This window comes from Gallinula chloropus, assembly GCF_964237585.1.
Source record: "Gallinula chloropus genome assembly, chromosome: 15".
Lineage (NCBI taxonomy): Eukaryota > Metazoa > Chordata > Aves > Gruiformes > Rallidae > Gallinula > Gallinula chloropus.
Window position 1 is genome coordinate 2,227,932 of NC_140100.1, and position 21,592 is coordinate 2,249,523.

Here is a 21,592-nt window from a genome sequence, read left to right on the forward strand (position 1 = left end):
CTAGAAATTGCAGGTTACAGAAGCTTTTGTGTTCTTATGTTTACAGTCACAGAAGCAAGTATATTTTTCATGCAAAGCATACTGCATTTTTCTGGTATGTGGTGATAAGTGACATGTGGCATTTCCTGCTAATTAGGCTGAAGAATTTAAACAAGACTACCTTATATCATATACTGGTGGTCTAAGGTCATGCGGACCATGGGCAAAGGCACAGTGAATTCCATTCTTCACACAGTGACCCCGGGCATCTGTTTCATGAATGCACGTCCCAGTCTTGTAGTATCTGAGATGATACTTCCTTTCTGTATCCCCTGTTGTTCGATGCAGGTAAGGGCAACTACATAATAGAAAGAGCAAAGTCAGAGCATTGGTTTGAGCTTTGTTTTTAACAATTTAATTCTGAAGGATGCTGTATCTCTTACTAACTTGTGACAAGTAACTTTACAGGAATCTTTGAATGTCCCAAACAAACCACCACCACAGATCAGCTTCAAAACAAAAAGTATTTAATCTATTTCTTAGTGTCTGACTTTATAGCAAGCTGGCTCATAAAGATACTACTAAATCTAGCACCCCGTAAGTGACATCATCATGTGAGCTAAGGAATGACTTCTCCCATATTGATACAAGTTCAAACCATTTCTACACTAAGAGGTACAAGAATTTATTTTCTTTAAATGTTATCATCATCTAAAATCAAAGAGTACTCTTAGCACAGTAATTTTTTTCTGGCCTGCTCTTTATAGAGATGGAACTTACTGAACAGTATCAGGGGAAATCTAAAATTATTCTTCTGTTAAAAGAAAGAGAACCATTTTTACAGCAGTGGTACTAATAATTTTTCAGACATGACTATGTGAGTTACGGTTTCTACTTTAAAATGGCTAGCTTCATGTGTAGATTATAATTCCAACAGTAAACATTTAGAAAAAAAAAGTCTCTTCTCTCACAGTTTATTTCAGTGTAATTAATTTTGGCCTCTGCTGGTTTTGAAAAATATTCATCTCCAAAAACTACTTTTTCCCATCCCAAAGTAAAAAGAAACCATGACAAAAAGCTTAAAGAGTGATACAGAACAAGAAATGAAAAGTCCCACAGAAATATTTAACTCTGAATGGAGGGAGAATAGTGAAGCACAACTAGTCTTTAATGTCCCTAAGAATTTAGGCCATCTTAAGCTTTAATTACTATATTATTAAAAGTTTATTTAGAAACTAAACAAACACAATTGTTTGCAAACATTTGCAAGCCTGGAATTTATATATTTAGATGAAAATCATACATTTTTCCTGCTGTGCTAAACACCTGCACCTTGTGCTGGCCCAGAGAGCGATACTGTTCACAACCTCTGGGAATCATGCAACTTCCTTAAACCCAGCACTCTGTTAAACACAATGAATGGGCTGCAGCTAGTGATTTGCACCTATCTCTTTAAATCCCAACAGATGTAACTAGTGGAAATACTACTAGGCATACCAAATTCAGTGCTCCGTCTCATTTTGTCAGCGTAAGGTGGAGCACAGCCTGCACTCAGATCTGACAGTAGCTCTTTCACACTTCTTGGCTCTACATGGCAAGACAGACAGGATGCAATCTTTGCTGGACCCACTGCAGTGCCTCAGCTGCGCTTTGTGAGAAATTAACTCTGTGATGTGTGAATACCATTGACTGCAGCCCTCCTGTTCGGCTACAAGTGCTCCTGACAGGGAAAAACAAGAAAACCCATGAAGTTAATGAGATCCTTTTGCCTGCACTAGTCCTGTACAGGACTCAACTAGAAGAAACGCCATCTGTGGCTGTTTCTGTTACTGCTAACCGCCCCACCTCTAGCAGAATCTTGGCTCATTCCTGTTGGAAACAAGTATTACGTGTCTTATCTTCCATGCAAGAAGCGAACAGGTGTTTACATCTCATTGCTTGTCTCTGAATCCATGGTTCCTTATCAGAGAGCAAACATTTCTGCTTAAATAGCTGCACTTTTTCCCTGGAGAAATCACCTTATCAGGGGAGATCCCCCCCAAAAATAAAAATGGAAGTCTTCAGTTATTCTTAAATTATTGTTTGCTTGTTGCTTTTTGACAGATTGGGGTTTTTTTAAAGATAATTCAGTGGAATATATACACAGCTTGCCAGCAAGCCAGGTACAATTTGTGGTATGCAATGTGAGAGAGGGAGAAATATTCCAGTTACAATTTTTCTCACAAAAAGACAAAATGGATTCCAAAAACAAGCTAGGGAAGAAATATGAACTGTATCATAGAATCACAGAATGGTCTGGGTTGGAAGGGACCCCAAGGATCATACAGTTCCAAACCCCCTGCCACAGGCAGGGCCACCAACCTCCAGGCCTGGAGCTACACAAGGTTGCCCAGGGCCTCATCCAACCTGGCCTTGAACACGCCCAGGGATCGGGCATCCACCACCTCTCTGGGCAGCCTGTTCCAGCACCTCACCTCCCTCTCTGTAAAAAACTTCCCCCTAATATCTAATCTAAACCTTCCCTCCTTTAGCTTTAATCCATGACCCTTGTCCTGCCATTATCTACCTTTTTAAAAAGTTGATTCCCCTCCTGTGTCTCTGCTCCCTTCAGGGACTGGAAGGCTGCAGTGAGGTCCCCCCACAGCCTTCTCTTCTCCAGGCTGAACCAGCCCAGCTCCCTCAGCCTCTCTTCACAAAGGAGGTGATCCAGCCCCCTGATCATCTCCATGGCCTCCTCTGAACCCTCTCCAACAGTTTCACATCTTTCCTGTATTGGGGCCCCCAGATCTGGACACAGGACTCCAGATGGGGCCTCATGAGGGCAGAGCAGAGAGGGACAATCACCTCCCTGTCCCTGTTGGCCACCTATCATAAGACTTTTACTTCTGCTAAATTAAACCCAGGTTTGTTTGACCTAACACTCAGTACTTGTGCCACACATAGCTAATGAAATCTGAATTTCACTGAAAGCACAGGTTTCCTTCTGCACATTGTGCTAGGTGCCTAAAGAGTTCCGTAACAGGTAAAGTCTGCCTACAGAAGCTATCAGAATGGTTTAATGAGACTATCCAGTGTGACTGGGACAGTATGTCACCTGAATTTTGCCTGAGACTTGATAAGAACAAGGTAAGGGATAGTTCTAAACATGCCTCAGGGGGACTAAACAGCATGCAAACCTTAAAGAGCAAAACCGATGGCAGCAAGTTTGTATGTGTACATCTTACATAAAAATGTTAATTAATAAAACAGATATGCTGTTAACCACAGGCATCTTGATCAGCTGTAGTTCATCACAGGATCATGAGCCAGGATGGCAAAACCCCCACTAAAAGCAGCTTTTAGATGGTAGACAGTACTTACTCACGCATAGTATTAACTAAGCCAAGGCACTGAAATATGCACATACGTTCTACTCCATGTTCAATAAACTGGAGGTATGTTAGATCGTACCTTTACTTTATAAATGAAATATTTTAATGGAACATAAACCGCTGTAAAACATATTTTAAATGGCTGATTTTAATTATAATTAGATTACATGGCTGCAAGCTGATCCATTTGCTCTTACCATAGCTTGGTACTAAGGTTTTTACTTATTACTTATTTCTTAGGAACAAAGATTGTATTAAAAAAAAAAAAGAGAGAAAAAAGCTGTTCCCAGGCAGAATAACAAATCTATTTCATGGCCCACATTTCTACAGCCATCTTCTAGCTTAAAATAACTGTGCTGAATCCCAACTTAGAAATCGTGAATCGGTAAAGAACATTACTCTGTATTTTTAAGTTCTACTGGAGTCTACACACAACACTAAACTATGAAAACCAGCCTCATTTTCTGCATCCAGATCTCCCACAGTAAAACTGTCATTGCATTATTCAAAGTAAGCAGACGTATAAACTATGAAACAGAAGATAAATTCACAACACCTTGAAAGGTTAACTGATCACTGAAATGCCTATTTCCTTTTCACTCTTAATTCACATAATAAACATTCCAAAGATACCTCTGAAGAATAAAACTGTTTCAGATTAAAGGCTAATGCTAGATGTTAAGTGCATGAAAACAATTACATAGTTCTACCTCTGTTCAAGCTTGAGGCAGTGACATGTTTCTTCCTACAACTGCTTGAAGTGCTATTCTGTAGTAGGCTTCTGTAACTGGTTCACTCTTACAGCAGTCTTGCATTACATTATCCAAAATCATCTCCTTTAGAATCTGACATCAGTCGACTCAGTGGTTGAAAAACACATCGGATAGGTGAAAAAATTTGTGAAATTGGGAGGAACACTATTCACTGCTCCAAGCACACGCCTTGAACTCTGCAAGTAATCTAGTCTTTCTCACAGGCCCTTCCTTAGAACAGCCTGTTTTAATTTGCTACCCTTAGAAAAGCCCTTTTCAAAACAGCTTTAAAAGTCTGGGCTTCCTTTCATTCCAAATTGAACTTTGGGAAGAAGTATCACAGTCAAGTCTGGGTGAAACCAACAATTTTCACTTTAACTCTTGAAAGTGTGTTCCTAAGAACAATTACAGGTGTCATCACTCTCTCTTTCTGCTCGTTTTCTATCAACTCCCAAACTGCATTAAGTCACTTGGATGAGCAGAACAGAGAATCAGAGACATAGATAAAAGCCAAAGAAGTAACAACATGTTGTCACAGATAGCTTAAAACAAAGGTGCCCCAGCACTACTGTTTATAACCTATTTCTATGAGAATCTGAAGTTGTTCCAAATAAAAGGCTAAATTTTGGGCAGAAAACAGGGCCAAAATCTACTCTTTGGCCAATTCTGAAACAGGAACACTGCCACAGTGTAAGCATGTCCTCAGGAACATTGATGTTTTCCTCCATTTTTTTCTCCTGCCACGACAGACATACTCTGGCATCATCTATCTTTAAGACACTTACCTTTCTCAACTATTTGCCCTTGCATGCCTTTTCTTCTCTACCTTAACTTCAATCTGCTATCAACTTACAGTAGCTGACTGCCACTCTTCGCCACCAGTTCTCAGGATCAGATCTAAAATCAGGCCTCCACAGGTCCACTGAAACTTCTCTCACTAGTGTCTCCAATGATCTTGTTTTAGAACTGAGTCGAAGAAAACATGAGTCCATTTTCTCCACTTATATCTATCTTTGTTTTCTTAATTTACTGTCTGCCTTAATCAATTTTTCTCCCCTTGAAACACTGTTGTCCTTTGTAGCATACTTTCCAAGTTCAACACTCTCCTACACCTGTGGTAAGGGGTCTCACAGGACTGCAGCCTCAGTCCCTGCTCTTATCCTCCTATGTATCTGGGCGATTTCACTACAAAATACAAACTTGAAACCCAACACCTCTTTGCTGGTAACTCCTAAACCTATCCATTTAATTCAACCTGTAAGCATGACACACTAAAAACAAGGTATGAATCTCACTACTGAAAACCAAGGTATGAATCTCACTACTGCTCTCCTTTCTGGCGAGTCCTCTACATCTCCACAATGCCCGACAGTGTAATCACCTCATCTGCCATTTAGGATCATAAGCAGGGAGTCATCTTCAGTAGGGGACAACCTTTCCAATTCAACTCCAGCAAAAAGGTTTCCATTTCATATCTCAAGTTATTGAATCATCTCTTATTTGCTTCTAACAATCAACTCTTGCCCAGGTAATACTCTTTTAAAACACTGCTTCCTTTTTCCATTTTCAGAAGCAGCTTCTATCACTCAATAATGGAAGGTCCATTGTTGTCCTCAACCAATCCATGACATGAGCATCCATTACCCTCATTTGTTGATGTTCAAAGAACTGCCCATGCTGCCCCAGGACTGGCAGGAGTGCTTTGCAAACACCTGAGAAGGTAATTAATTGTTCTCTTTTCAATCATCCCTCAGAGACATTTTTTACTGTTTATATTGCTCAGGCACGGTACTCAACATTGTCCTGCTGCCTAGCACGTATTTGTTTACCTTCTCTTATCTCTGTCATGTAGTTTGTAAAGCCTCTGGGAAAACCCCACCTTCTCTTCTGTGGCTGCAGCCTGCACACACCACCTGACCCGTGACAAGTGCTGCTGTAACACTACAGCAACCAAAAGAATTAATCTTGGCTTTTTCAAACAGGTGACCAGCATAACTAGGTATTTCCTGGCTGTTTTCTGTTGTTTGCTTTGATTTGTTTTTTGCCAAGTCCTTCCCTCTACCACTGCAGGTGCAGGCAGCTGCTCTGACATGACTACAACACACCCAGCTCCTCTATGCCTGCCATACTGTACCACTTGCTCAGTCCCCTCTCCCCAAACCACTACCCCTTCCCAAGTTCACTGAATACCCTCTAATGCCTTTATCTAGAGGACACATGTCCATGGAAATGCAACACTCATGGGCTAGCCAGACAACTAACAGTTACTCCTTCCTTTGCTTTTTCACTGGAAGCATCATGAAACATTCTCCCCATCAACCCTCACAACAAAACTTAGGTAAGTTTAAAATACTGAAACCACCTCTACACAGTACAGTTTGCACCCCCTGTCTGAGCTCAAAGCAGTCAGGAGAAAAAAAGAAGCCCAACTGGGGAGAGAGAAAAAAAAAAAGGGAGGGGGGGAGGGAGGGTGCAGCACCAATACTAGCACAAATGTGCAGGAACCACACTACCAGAAAACCACCTCCTTATGTTACACTTTAAAGATTGTCACAGTGCAAAAGCATAGTTCTAACTGTACGACAGCCTAAAGAACACATGCTTACAGAAAAGTATTATCTGCCAAAAATTGATAAATCACTTACAGAAATGCTTTCAAATACACTGCAGCAGGATTCTATTGATCATTTTTGCTCAGGAGAAATCAGCACCTCTCCTTAATGTCACTGATAATACTGTAAACACCTAGGACTGAAAGAAATCACTTACTCATCTCCATCTGGGCAGATTCCTGTAGTCTCATCATATTTTGTACAATAAACATCTGGACTGTAGTTAAAAGTCCCATCACGCCTTCGTATAGGTCTACGACGACGCTGATTTAGGAAATGCCAATGAAAACAGGTAAATGGTCTGTGCTGGGTACACTTGTGCTGCAAAAATAGGGGGCACTGCTCTGTCCTAAATTCCTTTAGATACCTAAAAAAATTAAACTGTGTTACAAGTTTATCTTATTGGAGGCACATTTTTACAGTGTTAACAGGGCACTTGACAATTCAGTGCACACAGCCCATGAAAAATCGTACAAATGTACCTGCACACAATTTCAGTTCCTAGGCACAAGTTACTGGTTAGCTGTTGAACACAAGTGACTTCACCGTTTATGACAGATGCATTACTAATAAAACACAGCGGAAAACCTGGTAAATTCTACTATGTTTTGCAACTAAACTAAAATCAAATAAAGACATTAATTTAAAAAGCACAGTATTTAGAACATTGTCCTAAGTAACCACCAAAAAGAGATTATAAATTCAACAAGTTACTGGAACGAGCATTCATATCTCTTGCTACCACAACATTCCCAGAACGGGGACACGCTATAGGGGAAGCCAGAGGGTTAAAAGAGCCTTGTGAAGGTTATCGGGGCTACAAGAGGAGTTCAGCAAACTTTTTAGCCAGTTACATTTGTGTTGAGGCAGTCTGGGGTCTTTGAAGGTTACTTAGGTGTTATTAAGACAGTCCTTCATTAGCATGCAGGGCATGGAAGCCAGTGAGGAAGTCTGATGCTTCTCTCCCCGGGACATCAAGCGCATGCCAGACTGGGCACTACTGGGGCATCTGTCAAAGGGCACAAGACAGCACTTCTTCCCCTTTCAGTTTACGTATCTATTAGCAAACTTTGCAAGCTCGTTACAGTGATGGAGTATTGGCAGAGGAAGGGATATAGGGGGGTTTTGCAGGAGAATCTTATCTAGTTCCAGGAAGTCTGCAAAAGGGTGCAGGATGTGCAACAGGCTGCAGGGGAATCGGAGATGTAGGGAAAGGATTAAGTAGAGGAAAATAGGGCGTATTTTCATTCTCAGTTGCTTAAATTGGCACATGGGGGATTTAATGACAGAATTACAAAGCATGTTTTTGCGTTTAGAGCAGAATCTCCAAACTACACAGGACTGCAGGGGCGGGGGGAGGAGGGGGCAAAAAAAAGAAGGGAAAGGATTTCTGGAAGTTAAGGGCTGCGGGGCAGGCTGTAGCTGTACCTAGGTATTGGCTACATTCTTGCGGGCTTTCCCAGTGCTGAAAACAGGACGTTACAAAAGCAGCGATACGGAGAGGACCGGGAGAGGAGGAGGAGGAATGCCGCGGTTCTGCCTTTGCGGGGAGCACACGGTCCCACACGAGCCGGGCTGTCAGCAAAGCCGGGGGGCTACAGGGGCTGTACGGCCCGCACCGGGAGCGCAGGGCAGGCTGGCGGAGAGGCGGCGGGCTCACGGGAGCGGCTTCTCCGCGCGGGAAGCTCTGAGGAAACTGTGGCGCGAACGTCCCGAGGGCTCGGGCCGAGGCGGGCTGGGGAGAAGCGGGAGGGCTGCTGCCGTGGCTCGGAGGGGGGCGGCCTCGGACGCGCCAGGGCGCCGCGGGGCTCGGGGTGCCGGCGACGCCGGCGGGTCAGAGCGCGGAGCGGAGAGGCGCGGCCGCGGGAACGGGCGCAAGGCGCGGAGCACCGCCGCGGGCGCTCCGCAGCCAGCCGCGCCCGGGCCGCCTCCATCCGGTCGGCACGGAACGCGGCTTCCTCCCCGCGGCGCCTGGAGCCGGAAAAGGAGCGCGGCGGCCGGCCGGGGCCGGGCGGTCTCCTCCTCGCAGCCCCACCGCCAGCGTAGGAGGCCGCGCGGAGCAGGCCCGGCAAACGAGCGGGCCCTCCGCCCCGCGTCCTGCGGCCCTCCCCGCGCGGCGCCGGGGCCCGGCGAGCAGGACGCCTCCAGGACGCGGTACCTACGTATAATGCGTCGGCTGCTCGGTCTGCGGGGACCCACCGGACCCGCCGCCCCGCGACACCGCTTTCGAAACCGACGGCATCTTCCCCGGGCGGTCCGCAGCGCGCAGGCGCGGCCCTGCCCCCTACAACGCCAGCCCGGCGGCCCCGCCCCACGGGCCTCCGCCGCCCCGCCCCCGCCTGGCACCGCCCGCCCCGCATCGCCGGCACCGCCGGAAGCGCCCCCCGGGAGAGCGGTGGGGGGGCCGGGAAAGGGCGCGCAGGGCCACTGGCGCCCAGGGCTGCTGCGGGGGCTCGCAGGCTCCCCAGCACCTTCCCAGCGAGGGACCAGGCGGACAGCTGCACGGGTCGAGAGTCTTTATTGAACACCCGTCACATCACCCGAAAGCAGGGCACGCCCCGCGGGGCGGCTCCGCGCCCCGGCCCAGGCAGCGCGTTGCCGGGGGAGAGCGCAAGCTGCTGAGTCAACAGAAGCGAGGTCCAGGGTCGCTCCTCCTCCAGCCACCCTCCCGCGTGTGCCTCACACGCACCGCTCTGCTGCGGTGGAAGTTGAATCCCAAAACCAACCGAAGCTGGTGAGGGCAGGAAACCACCCGCACCCGTTCACCGGGCATCAGCTGCTTCACCTGCTGGGTCTCCACAGCAGAATCAACAGCCAGGGCGGTGCTGCTTCTTCAGGCCAGCCAGCCGTGCTAGGCGAACACAAAGCCAAGGCAGAGCCTCGGCTCTGGCTCCCGTCTTAGGAGCTGCTGCCACACTTGAGTTTAGTGGTTTGTTTGGGGGTTCGGTTTGTGTTTTGTTTTTTAGTTAGGAGTTGGTGTATCATAAAACCAGCTTAAGGGAAAAAAACCCCAAACCTCATACTTTGAACGGGACCAAGTTGGAGTTGTAGCTTGGACTCATCCCCTCCAATTAGTCTCCAGCATGCAAGTCTGAATACCAAGCTGGAGGAAACAATACTGTGTTGTTCATCGGTGAAACCAGAGGTTTCCTCCCCACTAGGATGCGAGCCAGCTACTTCCACTCCCTGCAGAAACCTCTCCTACCAGTAATCACCTAAATCTGGCATGCCCAGGAAGTCCTAGTCCAGAAAACAAGCACTGCCTTTGCATTGTGGAGAAGACAAGTTCTCCGTTATTTAGTAAATTACAAAAAAAAATATAAATCAGAAGAGAATCGCATATTAATGAATCAGACACTTACAGTTGTCTCCGAGATAAGCTGAGCACACCCTGTGACTACCAACGTGCCAAACGAAGGTCACCTTCAGCCGCAATTTTACGGGCTTACTGCTCTGCTACCTTAACACACCATGCACCTAGGAAAAACCATCCGTGGAAAAGTGATGGGTTGTAGGAAACGATCCTCGAGTCCAAGCTGATCTCATCCCTCCCGGCGCTCGCTGCCGGTGCGGATCTCTGCGGGGAGCAGCAGCACCCGCGAAGGAGCGGAGCCCGCGAGGAGAGGCTGCCGGCGGGCTGGAAGAACAACTTTTCCCGTTAAAGCCTCCGTGCGGCTTTTAACCGGGCGAACGCCAGCAAACTCCTGCCCGCTCCCTCACGGCAGCCGCCCTCCCGCCCTCACTCGTCCCGCGGCCGCGGGGCAGCATCGCTTTCCTGGGCCGCGTCTGGCGGCTCCGCGCTCTGACCGGAGAGGATCCCTTCCAGCCGCTTGTCGATCTCCGTCTCGCCCCTGAACGCGCACCAGAGCAAGAGCCCAGCGCACAGAAGGCTGAGCGGCAGCACCTTCACCCACGGCCTCTCCTCGTCGCTGCCCATGGACCGGCTGACGCTCCACACCCGCGGGCTGGCCTTGCTGGCGGAGAAGGGGATGGCCCCCCCGTCCTCGTCCTTCTCGTTCGCGTCCTCCGGGCCCCGCCGCCGCGCCAGCCACCTCCGAGGCCCGAGCAGGCGCAGGGACGGCAGCGCCCTGCAAAGACACGGGGGTGAGGGGCGGGAGCGGACGGCCCGCGCCCCCTGCTCCGCGCCCGCCACCTCACCGCCAGCGGCCCCGCGCCCAGCTCATCCCGCCGCACCGCGCCGCGCCGCCCGGAACCGGAACCGCGGGGGCGGCGCCAACTGGCGCGGGAACGGCCGCAGGGCCGGCGCGGCGGGACTGGAGAGCCGCAGCGCTAAAGCGGCGGGGCCTGGCTCCTGCCGGGGCAGGAAACCGCCCCAGCAGCCGGTGCGGCGCTCACCACGCCTTTCCCCCCCCTCAGCCCCTGTCCGCCCGCTCGCCAGCGCCGGCGGCAGGTGTGCGGAGCGCGGCGCCATTGGCTGCGGCGGCAGAGCGCGGAGAACGCCCTGCGCACAGAGAAGATGAGGCGCCCCGCACTTGCCGCCTTCCACACAGCGTTCTGCCGCACCGGCCTCGGACCATTCTGTATTTACCGCCCCGGCCGCCGCGCCCCACCAACAGAATGTAACAGAGCTGGGCCTGGACACACGGGATCGGCAGATCTCTGCCCGCCGCCGGCCTCAGCAGCGCGGGTTCACAAGTCTCAGGGTTACAAGCAGCCCCGCTCCCTCACGTTCCCTTTGCTTCCACGCAGAATGTTCCGGGAGTCAGGAAGCCTCTCAGGAGGTAAATCACCGTCTGGCCTGGCTGCTGCCGCCCAGGTTCCCTCACACCAGGTCGTTCCAAGCCCCCGTGTCGCCGTGCAGGTGCTCGTCGTCCTTGGAGCCCTGAGGTTCGGTTGGCACCGCAGCTCCCGGCTGGTGACTCACATGGTCAACACTGGCATTTTCAGCTGTGAGATGCAGGTCAAGACATCAGTTATTTCTGCCCTTAAACACCGAAACATCTTTGTCACAGAATTCACTAAACAGTCGTGAAACAGCCCACCTAGAGCCACCTGTGAAGTCTGCTTCCCACTACGCAGTAACCAAATGAACTACCACACGGGCAGAAATACTGTGGAGGTCACATAACTCATGGTTTAAATATGCAGGGAAAGTGTTCTACGAAACTTCTAATGTGATGATTTTCCCCAGAAAGTCGCCATTTAAACAAAGCAGCAGAGAAGAAAGCTGCTCAAAACAAAAAAAAGGGAAAGAAATTAAGTTATAGCACCAATTTCAAGCCAATTTCATTAGCTCAAAGGTTCATTGTTTTCATGAGGTGCCAGTTTTGAACTTAAAAGATGTAAATACATACGTTCAGGGAAATTAAATCCTCCTTAGACAAGTAGCCCGTGCAATAATGGGCACAGTGGAGTGGAGGAATGGGGTGGGGGAAGAACAAACAACCACCACAACAGAACCAAAACCCGACTTGTCTGGAATTAATCCAGATCAGCCTTCTTCATGGCCTGCACCAAACAGCCTTTCCTTTGAAAAACTGCATGGGAGATGGGACTTGCTGAACTAATCAAAGAGAGAAACAAAAGGTGGCTAAGAACGGACAAAACCAATCAAACAGATAGAGAGAACACTGCAAGTGTCAGTGAAGAAGTCAGGTCTTCTGGCTGACTATGCAGAAGGTGAAGTTTCTGAAAAGATGCTTGTGTGCTACAAAAACTGTAACACCAATTTCCTTTTTCTTTGCCACCTTAAATACTGGAGACAAACTTCAATTACAACAGCAGTCAAAATTTGTCTATGAGCTAGAAATTTCAAGTCATCAACAGATTTTTTTAGGGGCACTGTAAGTCCTCTAGCATAAGACTTAAGTACTTATTAAACACTTTGTCTACTCCATGGACAACAATTATTTAATCCTTGCTGCAAGCAAAACCAGCTTTTGGGTATTCACATTCTGAATGGACAGTAAGGAAAAAGAACGACACCAAAAAGACCCACCAGAATTTCCTTTGTATGCAATCCCATGCTGACTTAGTAAATCCTGAAGCCTTTTTATTTCTTCAGAAAGTTGCTTGTATTCCTAAAAAAGAAGCATGCATTTAAAATTACTCTCCAAGTGCATACAGCAAATGGGAGTTTATAAACAATAATGGGCCTGTGCACAGCTGTTACAGCTTTTGATTTTTAAGATCTTAATGATATATTGCTTATTCCAAGGACAAGGTTCCAATTTTATAAAAAAGATATATTTTTCTATTCCCAAAACAGGAGACAGCTTTTTCCAAGTGTAAAGATTACACTCTATACCTTACTGCACTTCTCCAGTGTTTCAAATTCCAGACTTGTTTTCTTATTCTGTTTCTCAACTTCCTTTTCTTCTGTTGCTTTTAGAAGTCCTGCTTCCTCAAAAATCTCTTTCAGTAACTTTTTGTATCCCTGGAAAAGAAAGTTTCCAAAAGACAACAGATCAATCCACTTGACTCTCACCTTTGCTTGTCATTTGCACTGGCTATTCCAAATCCACAAGTTTCACTGTAGAATAAATGCATCCATTGCAGGAGGGAAGCTGCAGAAGCCAGGTTTGGCTATTGGACAGTAACTGTTCCTTACCAAATAGAGTTGGAAGACATGAACAAACCTGGTCAGTTATTAGTTCATCGTACAGAAGCTGCTCTGCTTCGTCCCACTTCCTCTGTAGTGCTTCAGTCAGAGTTGGATAAACTGAAAAACATTAAGTCAGACCATGTAAAATCCAACAGCACTGTCCTGCATGACTTGCAATGTCCTCTAGTAGCATGCAAGAGTATTTAGTTTAAGAGCTCAATGTTTCTTTGCAGTACATAATCTCTGCTGCTTTCAAGAGCTGGCATTAAACTTACATTCTACTTCACACATTTAAAGCTCCTGGAGAACACCACTGACCAAATTTTAAAGCAGATACTACAGGGCTGATTCCTACAACCAGTCCAAGGAAAAAACCCCAAAATCACTCACTGGATCTACACCAGCAATAACAAGAATTAATTTGAGAAATACCCGTTACAATGATCAGTATTTAAAACACCCTTCATGTTACGTTACATTTAATAGTCATTTACATCAAGTTACAAACTCAAAAACATAAAAATTTACACTCTGGGGTTGACATAACCTACCAGCTGCTCCACACACATACTTTTCTTACCTAGAAGAGAGTGGGGATGGCACACAAGAGGAGTCTCAAATGTCAGAGAGTAAACGCAAGTACTCGGCTCGGACACATAAGCCAATTTATTGCTCTTTCCACAAACAAGATGAACCTAAGGTATGAGTAAAAGCAAAGCTGAGTGAAACACCTCCACGTGAAACAGGACCTGCATTGAGGATGGACTAGCTGCATTCCAACACTGGCGACTGCATTTCTGCACACACTGCCATGCCAAAGCTGCAAGTGCTGTCACCCCCAGGAAGGGAATCGTAGCAAGCATGTCTTCAGGTTATTTTATCAAATGTGGACACTGCTTCCTTTAAAGGGAAATGATTCCCCCACCTACCACTGCTCCTTGGACTCCCAAGCACTGTGTTTCCAACAAGGAGAGGGCAAAGGAGGGTGCAGAGGACACCTTTCAGAACCTCCCCTACTACAAGGATAATTCACTTAAACCTTGGCTCAACCAACGAGCAGAATACATGTCTAGCCTGTAGAAATTTGTTTTTCATCTTTAGCCTTGTGGCACCAGTATTTTCTGTCTGTCCAGAACAGGTTACTGCACCTTGGTCTGTCTGCTCTTAGTTTCACACGAGTCTCCTTCCCTCATCCACATTCCCACAAAGGTGTTGTTGGCAATTTCCCATTCGTGCCAGATCCTGAAAAAAAAGGCCATTGTTTTAACTGAAGTCACTGTAAAGAAAAGGTAAACACAGGAACAAAACCAATTCAATGGAACTCTATAGACTTCATTTTTGTGGTCTTAGTATTTCCATCTCCAACAGCCAAGACCTATGAGCAGTGTAGTTTGTTATTCAATGCTACTTTGGGAGCACAGCTTTAGACCAGCCTTCAGTCTGCACATTTTTGGTAGGTCTACAACAAGTATTTCACTACCTTCTATTTAATATGTGTAACACAACCACCAGGCAGAAAGCATTCATTTCATTTTGTAAGGTTATACTCAACTGAAAGTGAAAATAGTTAAAGACATGAAATCTTTGTTAATTTAAGCTGTAGTTACATACTACTGAATTTCCTACATGAGCATATCACATCTGCCATGGCACTGGTTATTAATCAGCCTCCAGCTATGATAGGCTAGTATTTATCAACAAGAATATAAAAATCCAAGTGTTTCAAGACAGGGTATTTTTCTGCATAATAACCTGGCAACACCAGTGACCTAAGCTGACTGATAAAAGAGTCTTAATTTTAAAACTGCCTCCTTTTGGACAGTCCATAAAATGTTCTGCTAACAACACAGATAAAACCAAGAAGCTCACCCTAAAATCCCACTGTAGGCATTCCATCGAAAAGTCTGCTCATGCTGAGTGACATTATGGAAAGGACAAAACTCATACTTGTACCTTCAAGGGAAAAACAAAAAAAAAAAAAAAAGAAGAAGAGTTTCAGACTGAAATAAACCCCTAGTTTGTTTCTAATAAATATATAGAATAAAATATCCAAATCCAGTACTCACGTGGATTCCACAAAACTGAAACACTTGCCAGCAAGTCTAAAGAGATGTGCAGGGCCTAAAAACACCACAAAATGACATCAAGGTGGAATAATGTTTTGGTCAAATTGAAGCAATTACTGTGGTGACAAAGCTGCAAGGAGTGGGGGACAGGTTTAGCTTCCTGCTGTTCGGGGGGAAATGTGTTTCCACATGGGTCACTCTAAGTGCCCACTAGTGCTGCAGCGTTTGCATCGTGGTCTTTAGCAATTTTCATCTTCAATACCAAGCGAAATAGGAAAGCTTCTGTCTATTGTAGGGACAAGAAACCCCCATCTAAGCAGATGTTTGGAGGTTGGAGCTGCAAGAGGAACCATCAGCCCAGATCTTGCCAACATCTAACACTGAAATCACGAGAACTCTCTCCTGGCAGCCGCCTGTTCCCCAAGTCCCCCAAACTCCTCACGTTTGCACTGGTACAGCCTGTTTGTTCAGAACATTGGCAGTGCCACATGTTGAAGTCTCACCAAGACTCTCTAACTAGATATCCCTTTTCACAGCTGGCCTCCACTGACCCAGTCCACGACAAACCTTTTGCTGACAGACAGGTCAGCGATTCCACTTCTGGTTTTCCTGGCTGTGTGATCTTGCATTTCATCCCACAGACTATCGTAGGCTTGGCCCAAGGGTTTGCCCCTCTACTACATCTGCGATCTGCCTCAGTGATCAGGATGATCTCCCCACAGGGGAAGAAAAGAAAATGTAGATGTCCCTGAGGAATGCACTGGAGTCATGCTTCCACTCCCTGGGCTGATGCTCTGAAACAGACATTACAGGAACTATTGCCTCCACTGTCTAGTAAAAGAAAAGAACGAGTAAGGTTCCCATGTTAAAGAAAAGACCATGTGAGACAGGGTTCCGTGTCCTATCTGCCAGTTCTGTACATAGTGCAAATTTTTGGCTATACCTAAGAAGGATTTCTAACATACTGTTTTTCCTGCTATTTTTGGCATTTCTCCATTCAGTGTTCTATTACTAATCCCATGCCTGTTTCACTTGTCACATGCAGAATTTATTGCTTTATCTTGGGTTTACCAAGCACGACAGAAGATGTTAAGCACCATCCTGTGCAGTGACTGGCCCCATACCAAAATGAACAAGGTTTAAGGCTGTACTTCAGGTTAGCAAGAGACCAGGGTCATCTCCTTGTGCTTATCTCCGCATTCAGTGTTTATTTTATCTACTCTCCTCCATACACCGTCTACAGTTTTTTAGATTCCTGTTTATTTTGCTAAACCTGTGGGTTTAAACTGCAGCACTGGGCTCTGTGAGCAGAGCCCAGCCTCTGTGACTTGCTCCAAGACTACTCTCACCACGTTTTTAAAACAATCTTTGAGTATTGAGCCCTATCAGATGGTGGGGTGACTTTTATATGATAATCTCAAGGACGGCAGAGATTGTCTCAAGAAGGGAAAAGCTCAAACCCCAGAGACCGAAGCCCACGGGCAGCACTGGGACAGAAGCTGTGCAAACAGCACCGGGCCGGGGCACACCAAAGAGGCTAATCTCGGTTTTAACTCTTCAGAAGCACAATGGAATACATGTGCCCGTGCTTATTTCCCTCATACAGTGCCAAGGAAAGTTAACGGCGTGACGGGAGGCTGCGGCTAAGCGAGGAAAGCGGCTCGAGGAAGGCAACGCACGTACCCGATACTGCCGACGGGGACATCTTCGGCTGCAGCCTGTTTGTCTGAGGCAGGAACGGGTTGTTCAGCCTTTCAGGAGAAGGAAAGGAAAACAGTCAGGGCCGAGTCAGGCACCTGGCCACGGCTACACCCCGCCCTGTCCGGGTGTCCCCTGCCCGGGTGTCCCCTGCCCGCACCCACGGGGGGTCGCGCGGGCAGCGCCGAGCCCGGAGCCGGCAGAACCGCCCTTCCCCGGGAGAGCAACGGGCGGGAGCGGCGGGCGAGCGGGCGGCCACGTACCCGAACGTGTTCGGCTCCTCCACGATCTTCATCTTGCCCGCCGAGGCGAAGAGACCTGTGGGGCAGAGAGCAGTTGGCTGCGGCTGACGTGCCGCCCGACCCTCCGCCGCTCGACCCCCCGCCGGCCCCCGCGCTCACCCAGCGCCGCGCCCAGCGCCGCCAGCAGCAGCAGCAGCCGGGCGGCCGCCATCGCCTCTTCCGCTGGAAACGGAAGGGCGCGGGGCCGCCGCTCCGCCCAGCCGCCGCAGCATGGAGCGCGGCCGGCGCGCAGCGCCGCGGAAGGGCGGCCGGCGCGGCCCTCGCAGCCTCGACAGCTTCGCGGAGGAAGCGGCGGCCGCGCTGAGAGGTACGGCAGCGTGCTGCGGGCTCCGGGCCGGGGGGCCAACCGCGGGTCCTGCCGGGCACTAACGCCTTCCTGCTGCTTTCAGCCTGCCTGGAGAGCGAGGGGGCCGCGGAGGGGCCGCCCGCCGAGGCGAAGTTCCCGTGCCCGCTCGCCATGTGGGAGCTCGGACACTGCGACCCCAAGAAGTGCACCGGGAGGAAACTGGCCCGCAAAGGGCTGCTCCGAACCCTGCGCCTCCGGCAGAGGTTCCCGGGGCTCGTCCTCAGCCCTCTGGCCACCGAGTACGTCTCGGCAGCGGACAGGTACGTGCCCGGGGAGGGAGCGCTGGGTCCCCGTGCCGTAGGGAGGGTGTGCAGGGACAACGCGGCCGAAACGGTGCTGCTGAATACACTGACCGTCCCTGTCACCTTACACTGATGCTGGGACAGAGGAACAGAGCCATGGAGTCGGGCTCTCCACTGGTACAGTGCTGAGGCGAAAGGGGCGCCAGAGATCCCAGCGAGAAGGCAGAGTACGCGGTTCTGGAATCCTGGGCCTGTAGCCACTGTCTCCCTTGTGACTCCACGGGCAAGTTCCTTGGCTAGAAAACTTTTGCTGGGGAAACACTGAGACTTTTCTTCAGCTGTGTCTGCAGGTTTTGATCTGTTAAGATGTGTCCGCTCCCAGGGCTGGTCTTCAGAGGCTGGCAGAGAACCTAAACCTGCACTGGGCTGTGCTGTCAGGAATGAGAACGTTTACTTGTAACCGGACTCTTCTGTCACATTGTTAAATGCAGAATTTTCCACTTTCAGTTCGAAACATGAGGTTAAATCGCTGGTGCCACCAGCACACCCAGAGAAGAATCACCTTACTCCTTCTCAGTGCACCTGTGTTTCTGACTGATGTAAAGCACTGACTGGCAGAAGGGGGGTTGCACGCCGCTTTGTTGCCAGGATAAAGCAGCAAGTGTCATTTATTTCATCAGTAGAGTGGTAACAAGTTTTCCAACGCAGTGCTGTTTCTTTTTCCAGGCATGTGGTTGCTCAGAGTGGAATTGCAGTCATTGATTGCTCCTGGGCCAAGCTGGAAGAAACCCCCTTTAAGAGAATGCGGGGGAGTCACCTGCGGCTGCTGCCTTACCTGGTGGCTGCAAACCCCATCAACTATGGTCGGCCCTGCAAGCTCTCCTGTGTGGAAGCTTTTGCTGCAGCTTTCTGCATTGTTGGTAGGCTGTGTCTGATGTCAAATGCACCACCAGCAATTTTTAGATCCTTAGTTAATCAGAAAAGGTGATCTGCAGTAGGATGAGCTGTATCGTTGTCCCACTGGTCACCACTTTGTTGGGTTTGGAAGCAGATTGTCCAGCTTCCTCCCAGGTACTTGTTTTGGGTAGCAGCGATGTGCCTGTGGGGTCTTTATGTCAGCTACTACACAGGACACACAGACTGATGATCCTGGTTTTGTCAGGTTGGCACTTTGTGTTAGAAAGACTGAAAAAAACCAGAGTGTGAATCCTTAGGCACCTCTGCCTTAATGAGAGGCAGCAGCTGTCTGGTAACAGGGTGGTCTCTGGGCACAGACAGTTGGGCCCTCTTGTGAGGTTTTGCAAACTCATCCTAAAACCTTCTGAGAACTGAAGAGACAGTCTGCTCTACTGCATACAAACCTCATCTTCTGAAAATACTGTATGTACAGCTGTTCTCTCACTGCAGGACTGTGGGAGCTAGAGCTTGACTCATTCAGGACCTATACAGAATATTTTTATGTAGAAGACTCTGATCTTTCCTGGGACTCAGATATTTCAAGTTTTAATTTAAAAATATTTTTAATCTTTTAAAAAGTCTGAATCCTAAACCCCCCCCCCCCACTGGCAAACATCTCCTATTGTATGTGCAAGTATGTACCAAAATTAGAAACCTGTAAGCTGAGTGACACCTCACACTGAAAAAGAAAGCTGATCTTGTATTTTCTGTTTTAGGATTCCCAGACTTAGCCACCATTCTTCTAAGGAAGTTTAAATGGGGTAAGACATTTATTGATTTGAACAAAAACCTCTTGGAAAAATATGCAGCCTGTCATTGCCAGGAAGAAGTGCTGAGAGTTGAAAAGGAATTTTTAGCCAGTGTCCAAGAAACAGAAGATGAAGAAATAGGTAAGGAAGCACACAGACACACCACCCTCCCCTTTTCCTAACTAGTTTCCTCACAATCTGTTCCTTTAGTCTCATGAAAATACTGGCAAGGTAGAGGATAAAGAGCTTGCTGAGATGTCGCTCTGTCTTTATACTGTGTATTCTTCTTATAAGCAGGTTTGGTTTTCCCAACTCCAAAAGATGACAGGTACAGCAATTTAACACATGCAGTGGTGTTCACAGCTGAGCTCTGGTGCAGCCACCCCGATTAAACTAAGGATAGCAAAGAACTCAGAAGGGAAAACGGGTGCTTTATCTACAGATGTGAAATGCAGAGTGAAGAGTAATAAATGAGAACTGTAAGAGAAACACAGGCATATAGTCTGACAGCAAGTCAGTTATACATAAACCTAATCAAGATGTTTAAAATCAGGCCTGTAAAGATAATGACAACAGCTTATAATACCCACAGTAGTTTATTCCCAACTTCAAGTAACTTACTGGTGATCCCACTATTTCAGGTATCGTGACAGGTAAGTGCTTGGTCTCATCCAAAGCAGCACAAAAAAATGCCAGATCAGATCATCTGAGAACAAATGAAGGGAGATGCTCTTCATTGTTGTCCTTTCATAGTGGTTAGGTCCCCTGTTCACAGGGGACCAGCTGCAGGGAGCAGGTCAACAGCCTGTAGTTTCTCTGAGCTTTGATCTCATGCCCAGTTGAGTGAAATGATTCTGTTTGGTGCAAGCCTAAAAACTATGGGAAACTGAAGACAGATCTTGAGAGGCAACTACTACACCAACTTAAGCACACTTCCACCCACACTCCTGCATTTTCTGGCTGGCCTGCAGTACCAAAGCTGTCCTTGCCTGCTCAGACTTTTCCAAGCTCTCAGTTCTCTCCGGTTGTGTAAGCCAAAATAAATCTAGCTCTGCCCTTACTCACAAGAGTCAAACCTGCACAGCTCCCTCCTCAGGAGACATGAGCTAACTAGATGACCCTTTCAAACTCAGTCATTCTGAGAACATGCAGGTTTTCTTACCAAAAGCCTCACAAACCTAAGGGTACAGACCCAGCGCCCCTGAAGAGCTACTGAACCCCTGGGGGCTGGGGGCGCAGGAAAGAGCAAGAAGACTGGGATAGGGGAGGCAGAACAGGGCAGTTTTCTCTCACCACCCCTGGTATCTGACCAAACAACTATGGTAAACTTCTCAGAAAGCTGAACCAGACCTGGGCCTTCCCTTCCCTGACAATAATCTCCTCTTTAATGAAAATAGAGGTAGATCTTTAAAATACATCTTCACCAACGTGTGAATTTTCCCCTTCTTTTTCCAGATCCATTTGATGTTGACTCAGGAAAAGAATTTTCTAATCCCAACAGACCAATCAACTCACCAGGGTAATGAAAATTATTTCAAATATTATTTTCCTTACTGTAAGTTGTTTTGCTTTTGTAATCCTGAAAACTGTTTCCAGACTTGCAGAGAGTGATGAAGAATCTGAGGAGGACAGCACGAGCACTTCAGATGACAACGAAAGCAGTGATGAGAGCAGTCCAGAAGATGATGGTACTGTAGAGCTGCTGCAACAACAGCCAATAAATCAACTGTCTGAAAAGTAAAACACAAACAACCGCCCCTACAAATCACAAGAACATAAAAAAACCCCAACAGTCCCAAAAAGTTGTAACATCCTATATAAAGATATTTTTTTTTTGTGAACAGTTGTGTGGCTTGTTCACCTTGACTTGGTGCTTAGCGAATGCCTTCCATGAAGTGAACCACAGGCTCAGTGTGGGTTTATAGGTCTGTTTACACACATGAATGCTGTAGG

At 47.6% G+C, this 21,592-nt stretch overlaps 4 protein-coding genes across 4 annotated transcripts in view; 1 reads left to right on the top strand and 3 right to left on the bottom strand.

The window, feature by feature from the left end:
• UNKL (unk like zinc finger) overlaps positions 1-8,956 on the bottom strand; it is a gene marked incomplete at both ends in the record, with an annotated part of 43,097 nt that extends 34,141 nt beyond the window's left edge. The window contains 3 exons of the mRNA XM_084271133.1: positions 161-337; positions 6,872-7,081; positions 8,877-8,956. Coding sequence (XP_084127259.1) covers positions 161-337; positions 6,872-7,081; positions 8,877-8,956 — 467 coding nt within the window. The remainder of the gene's footprint in view (positions 1-160; positions 338-6,871; positions 7,082-8,876) is intronic.
• A 1,098-nt stretch (positions 8,957-10,054) lies between these two features.
• On the bottom strand, positions 10,055-10,902 carry UQCC4 (ubiquinol-cytochrome c reductase complex assembly factor 4). The gene is made up of 2 exons (XM_084271034.1): positions 10,873-10,902; positions 10,055-10,802 (listed from the first exon to the last, which is right to left on the bottom strand). The coding sequence occupies exons 1-2, from the start codon at positions 10,896-10,898 to the stop codon at positions 10,454-10,456; spliced, it is 375 nt and encodes a 124-aa protein (XP_084127160.1). The 5' UTR covers positions 10,899-10,902; the 3' UTR covers positions 10,055-10,453.
• Positions 10,903-11,237: 335 nt separating this feature from the next.
• On the bottom strand, positions 11,238-17,511 carry GNPTG (N-acetylglucosamine-1-phosphate transferase subunit gamma). Its single transcript, XM_084271176.1, has 11 exons — positions 17,445-17,511; positions 17,307-17,361; positions 17,029-17,096; positions 15,346-15,400; positions 15,149-15,232; positions 14,428-14,521; positions 13,860-13,974; positions 13,314-13,396; positions 12,983-13,111; positions 12,674-12,755; positions 11,238-11,622 (listed from the first exon to the last, which is right to left on the bottom strand). Exons 1-11 carry the CDS (start codon positions 17,494-17,496, stop codon positions 11,498-11,500), a joined length of 942 nt encoding a protein of 313 aa, XP_084127302.1. The 5' UTR covers positions 17,497-17,511; the 3' UTR covers positions 11,238-11,497.
• A 25-nt stretch (positions 17,512-17,536) lies between these two features.
• On the top strand, positions 17,537-21,480 carry TSR3 (TSR3 ribosome maturation factor). The gene is made up of 6 exons (XM_084271175.1): positions 17,537-17,652; positions 17,735-17,951; positions 18,660-18,853; positions 19,607-19,780; positions 21,095-21,158; positions 21,236-21,480. The coding sequence occupies exons 1-6, from the start codon at positions 17,556-17,558 to the stop codon at positions 21,378-21,380; spliced, it is 891 nt and encodes a 296-aa protein (XP_084127301.1). The 5' UTR covers positions 17,537-17,555; the 3' UTR covers positions 21,381-21,480.
• The last annotated feature ends 112 nt before the right edge of the window (positions 21,481-21,592 follow it).

What these genes read in the sequence shown, in the direction of transcription:
- UQCC4 (XM_084271034.1), bottom strand. Translation starts at nt 10,898, where the DNA reads ATGAGCTGGGCGCGGGGCCGCTGGCG. An exon ending in TGGGCGCGGGGCCGCTGGCG is followed by an intron (nt 10,803 to 10,872) that starts GTGAGGTGGCGG and finishes GTGTCTTTGCAG; the next exon opens with GGCGCTGCCGTCCCTGCGCC.
- TSR3 (XM_084271175.1), top strand. Translation starts at nt 17,556, where the DNA reads ATGGAGCGCGGCCGGCGCGCAGCGCCGCGGAAGGGCGGCCGGCGCGGC. An exon ending in AGCGGCGGCCGCGCTGAGAG is followed by an intron (nt 17,653 to 17,734) that starts GTACGGCAGCGT and finishes TGCTGCTTTCAG; the next exon opens with CCTGCCTGGAGAGCGAGGGG. An exon ending in AACAGAAGATGAAGAAATAG is followed by an intron (nt 19,781 to 21,094) that starts GTAAGGAAGCAC and finishes TTCTTTTTCCAG; the next exon opens with ATCCATTTGATGTTGACTCA.
- GNPTG (XM_084271176.1), bottom strand. Translation starts at nt 17,496, where the DNA reads ATGGCGGCCGCCCGGCTGCTGCTGCTGCTGGCGGCGCTGGGCGCGGCG. An exon ending in GGCGCTGGGCGCGGCGCTGG is followed by an intron (nt 17,362 to 17,444) that starts GTGAGCGCGGGG and finishes TCTGCCCCACAG; the next exon opens with GTCTCTTCGCCTCGGCGGGC. An exon ending in GAGGAGCCGAACACGTTCGG is followed by an intron (nt 17,097 to 17,306) that starts GTACGTGGCCGC and finishes TTCTCCTGAAAG; the next exon opens with GCTGAACAACCCGTTCCTGC.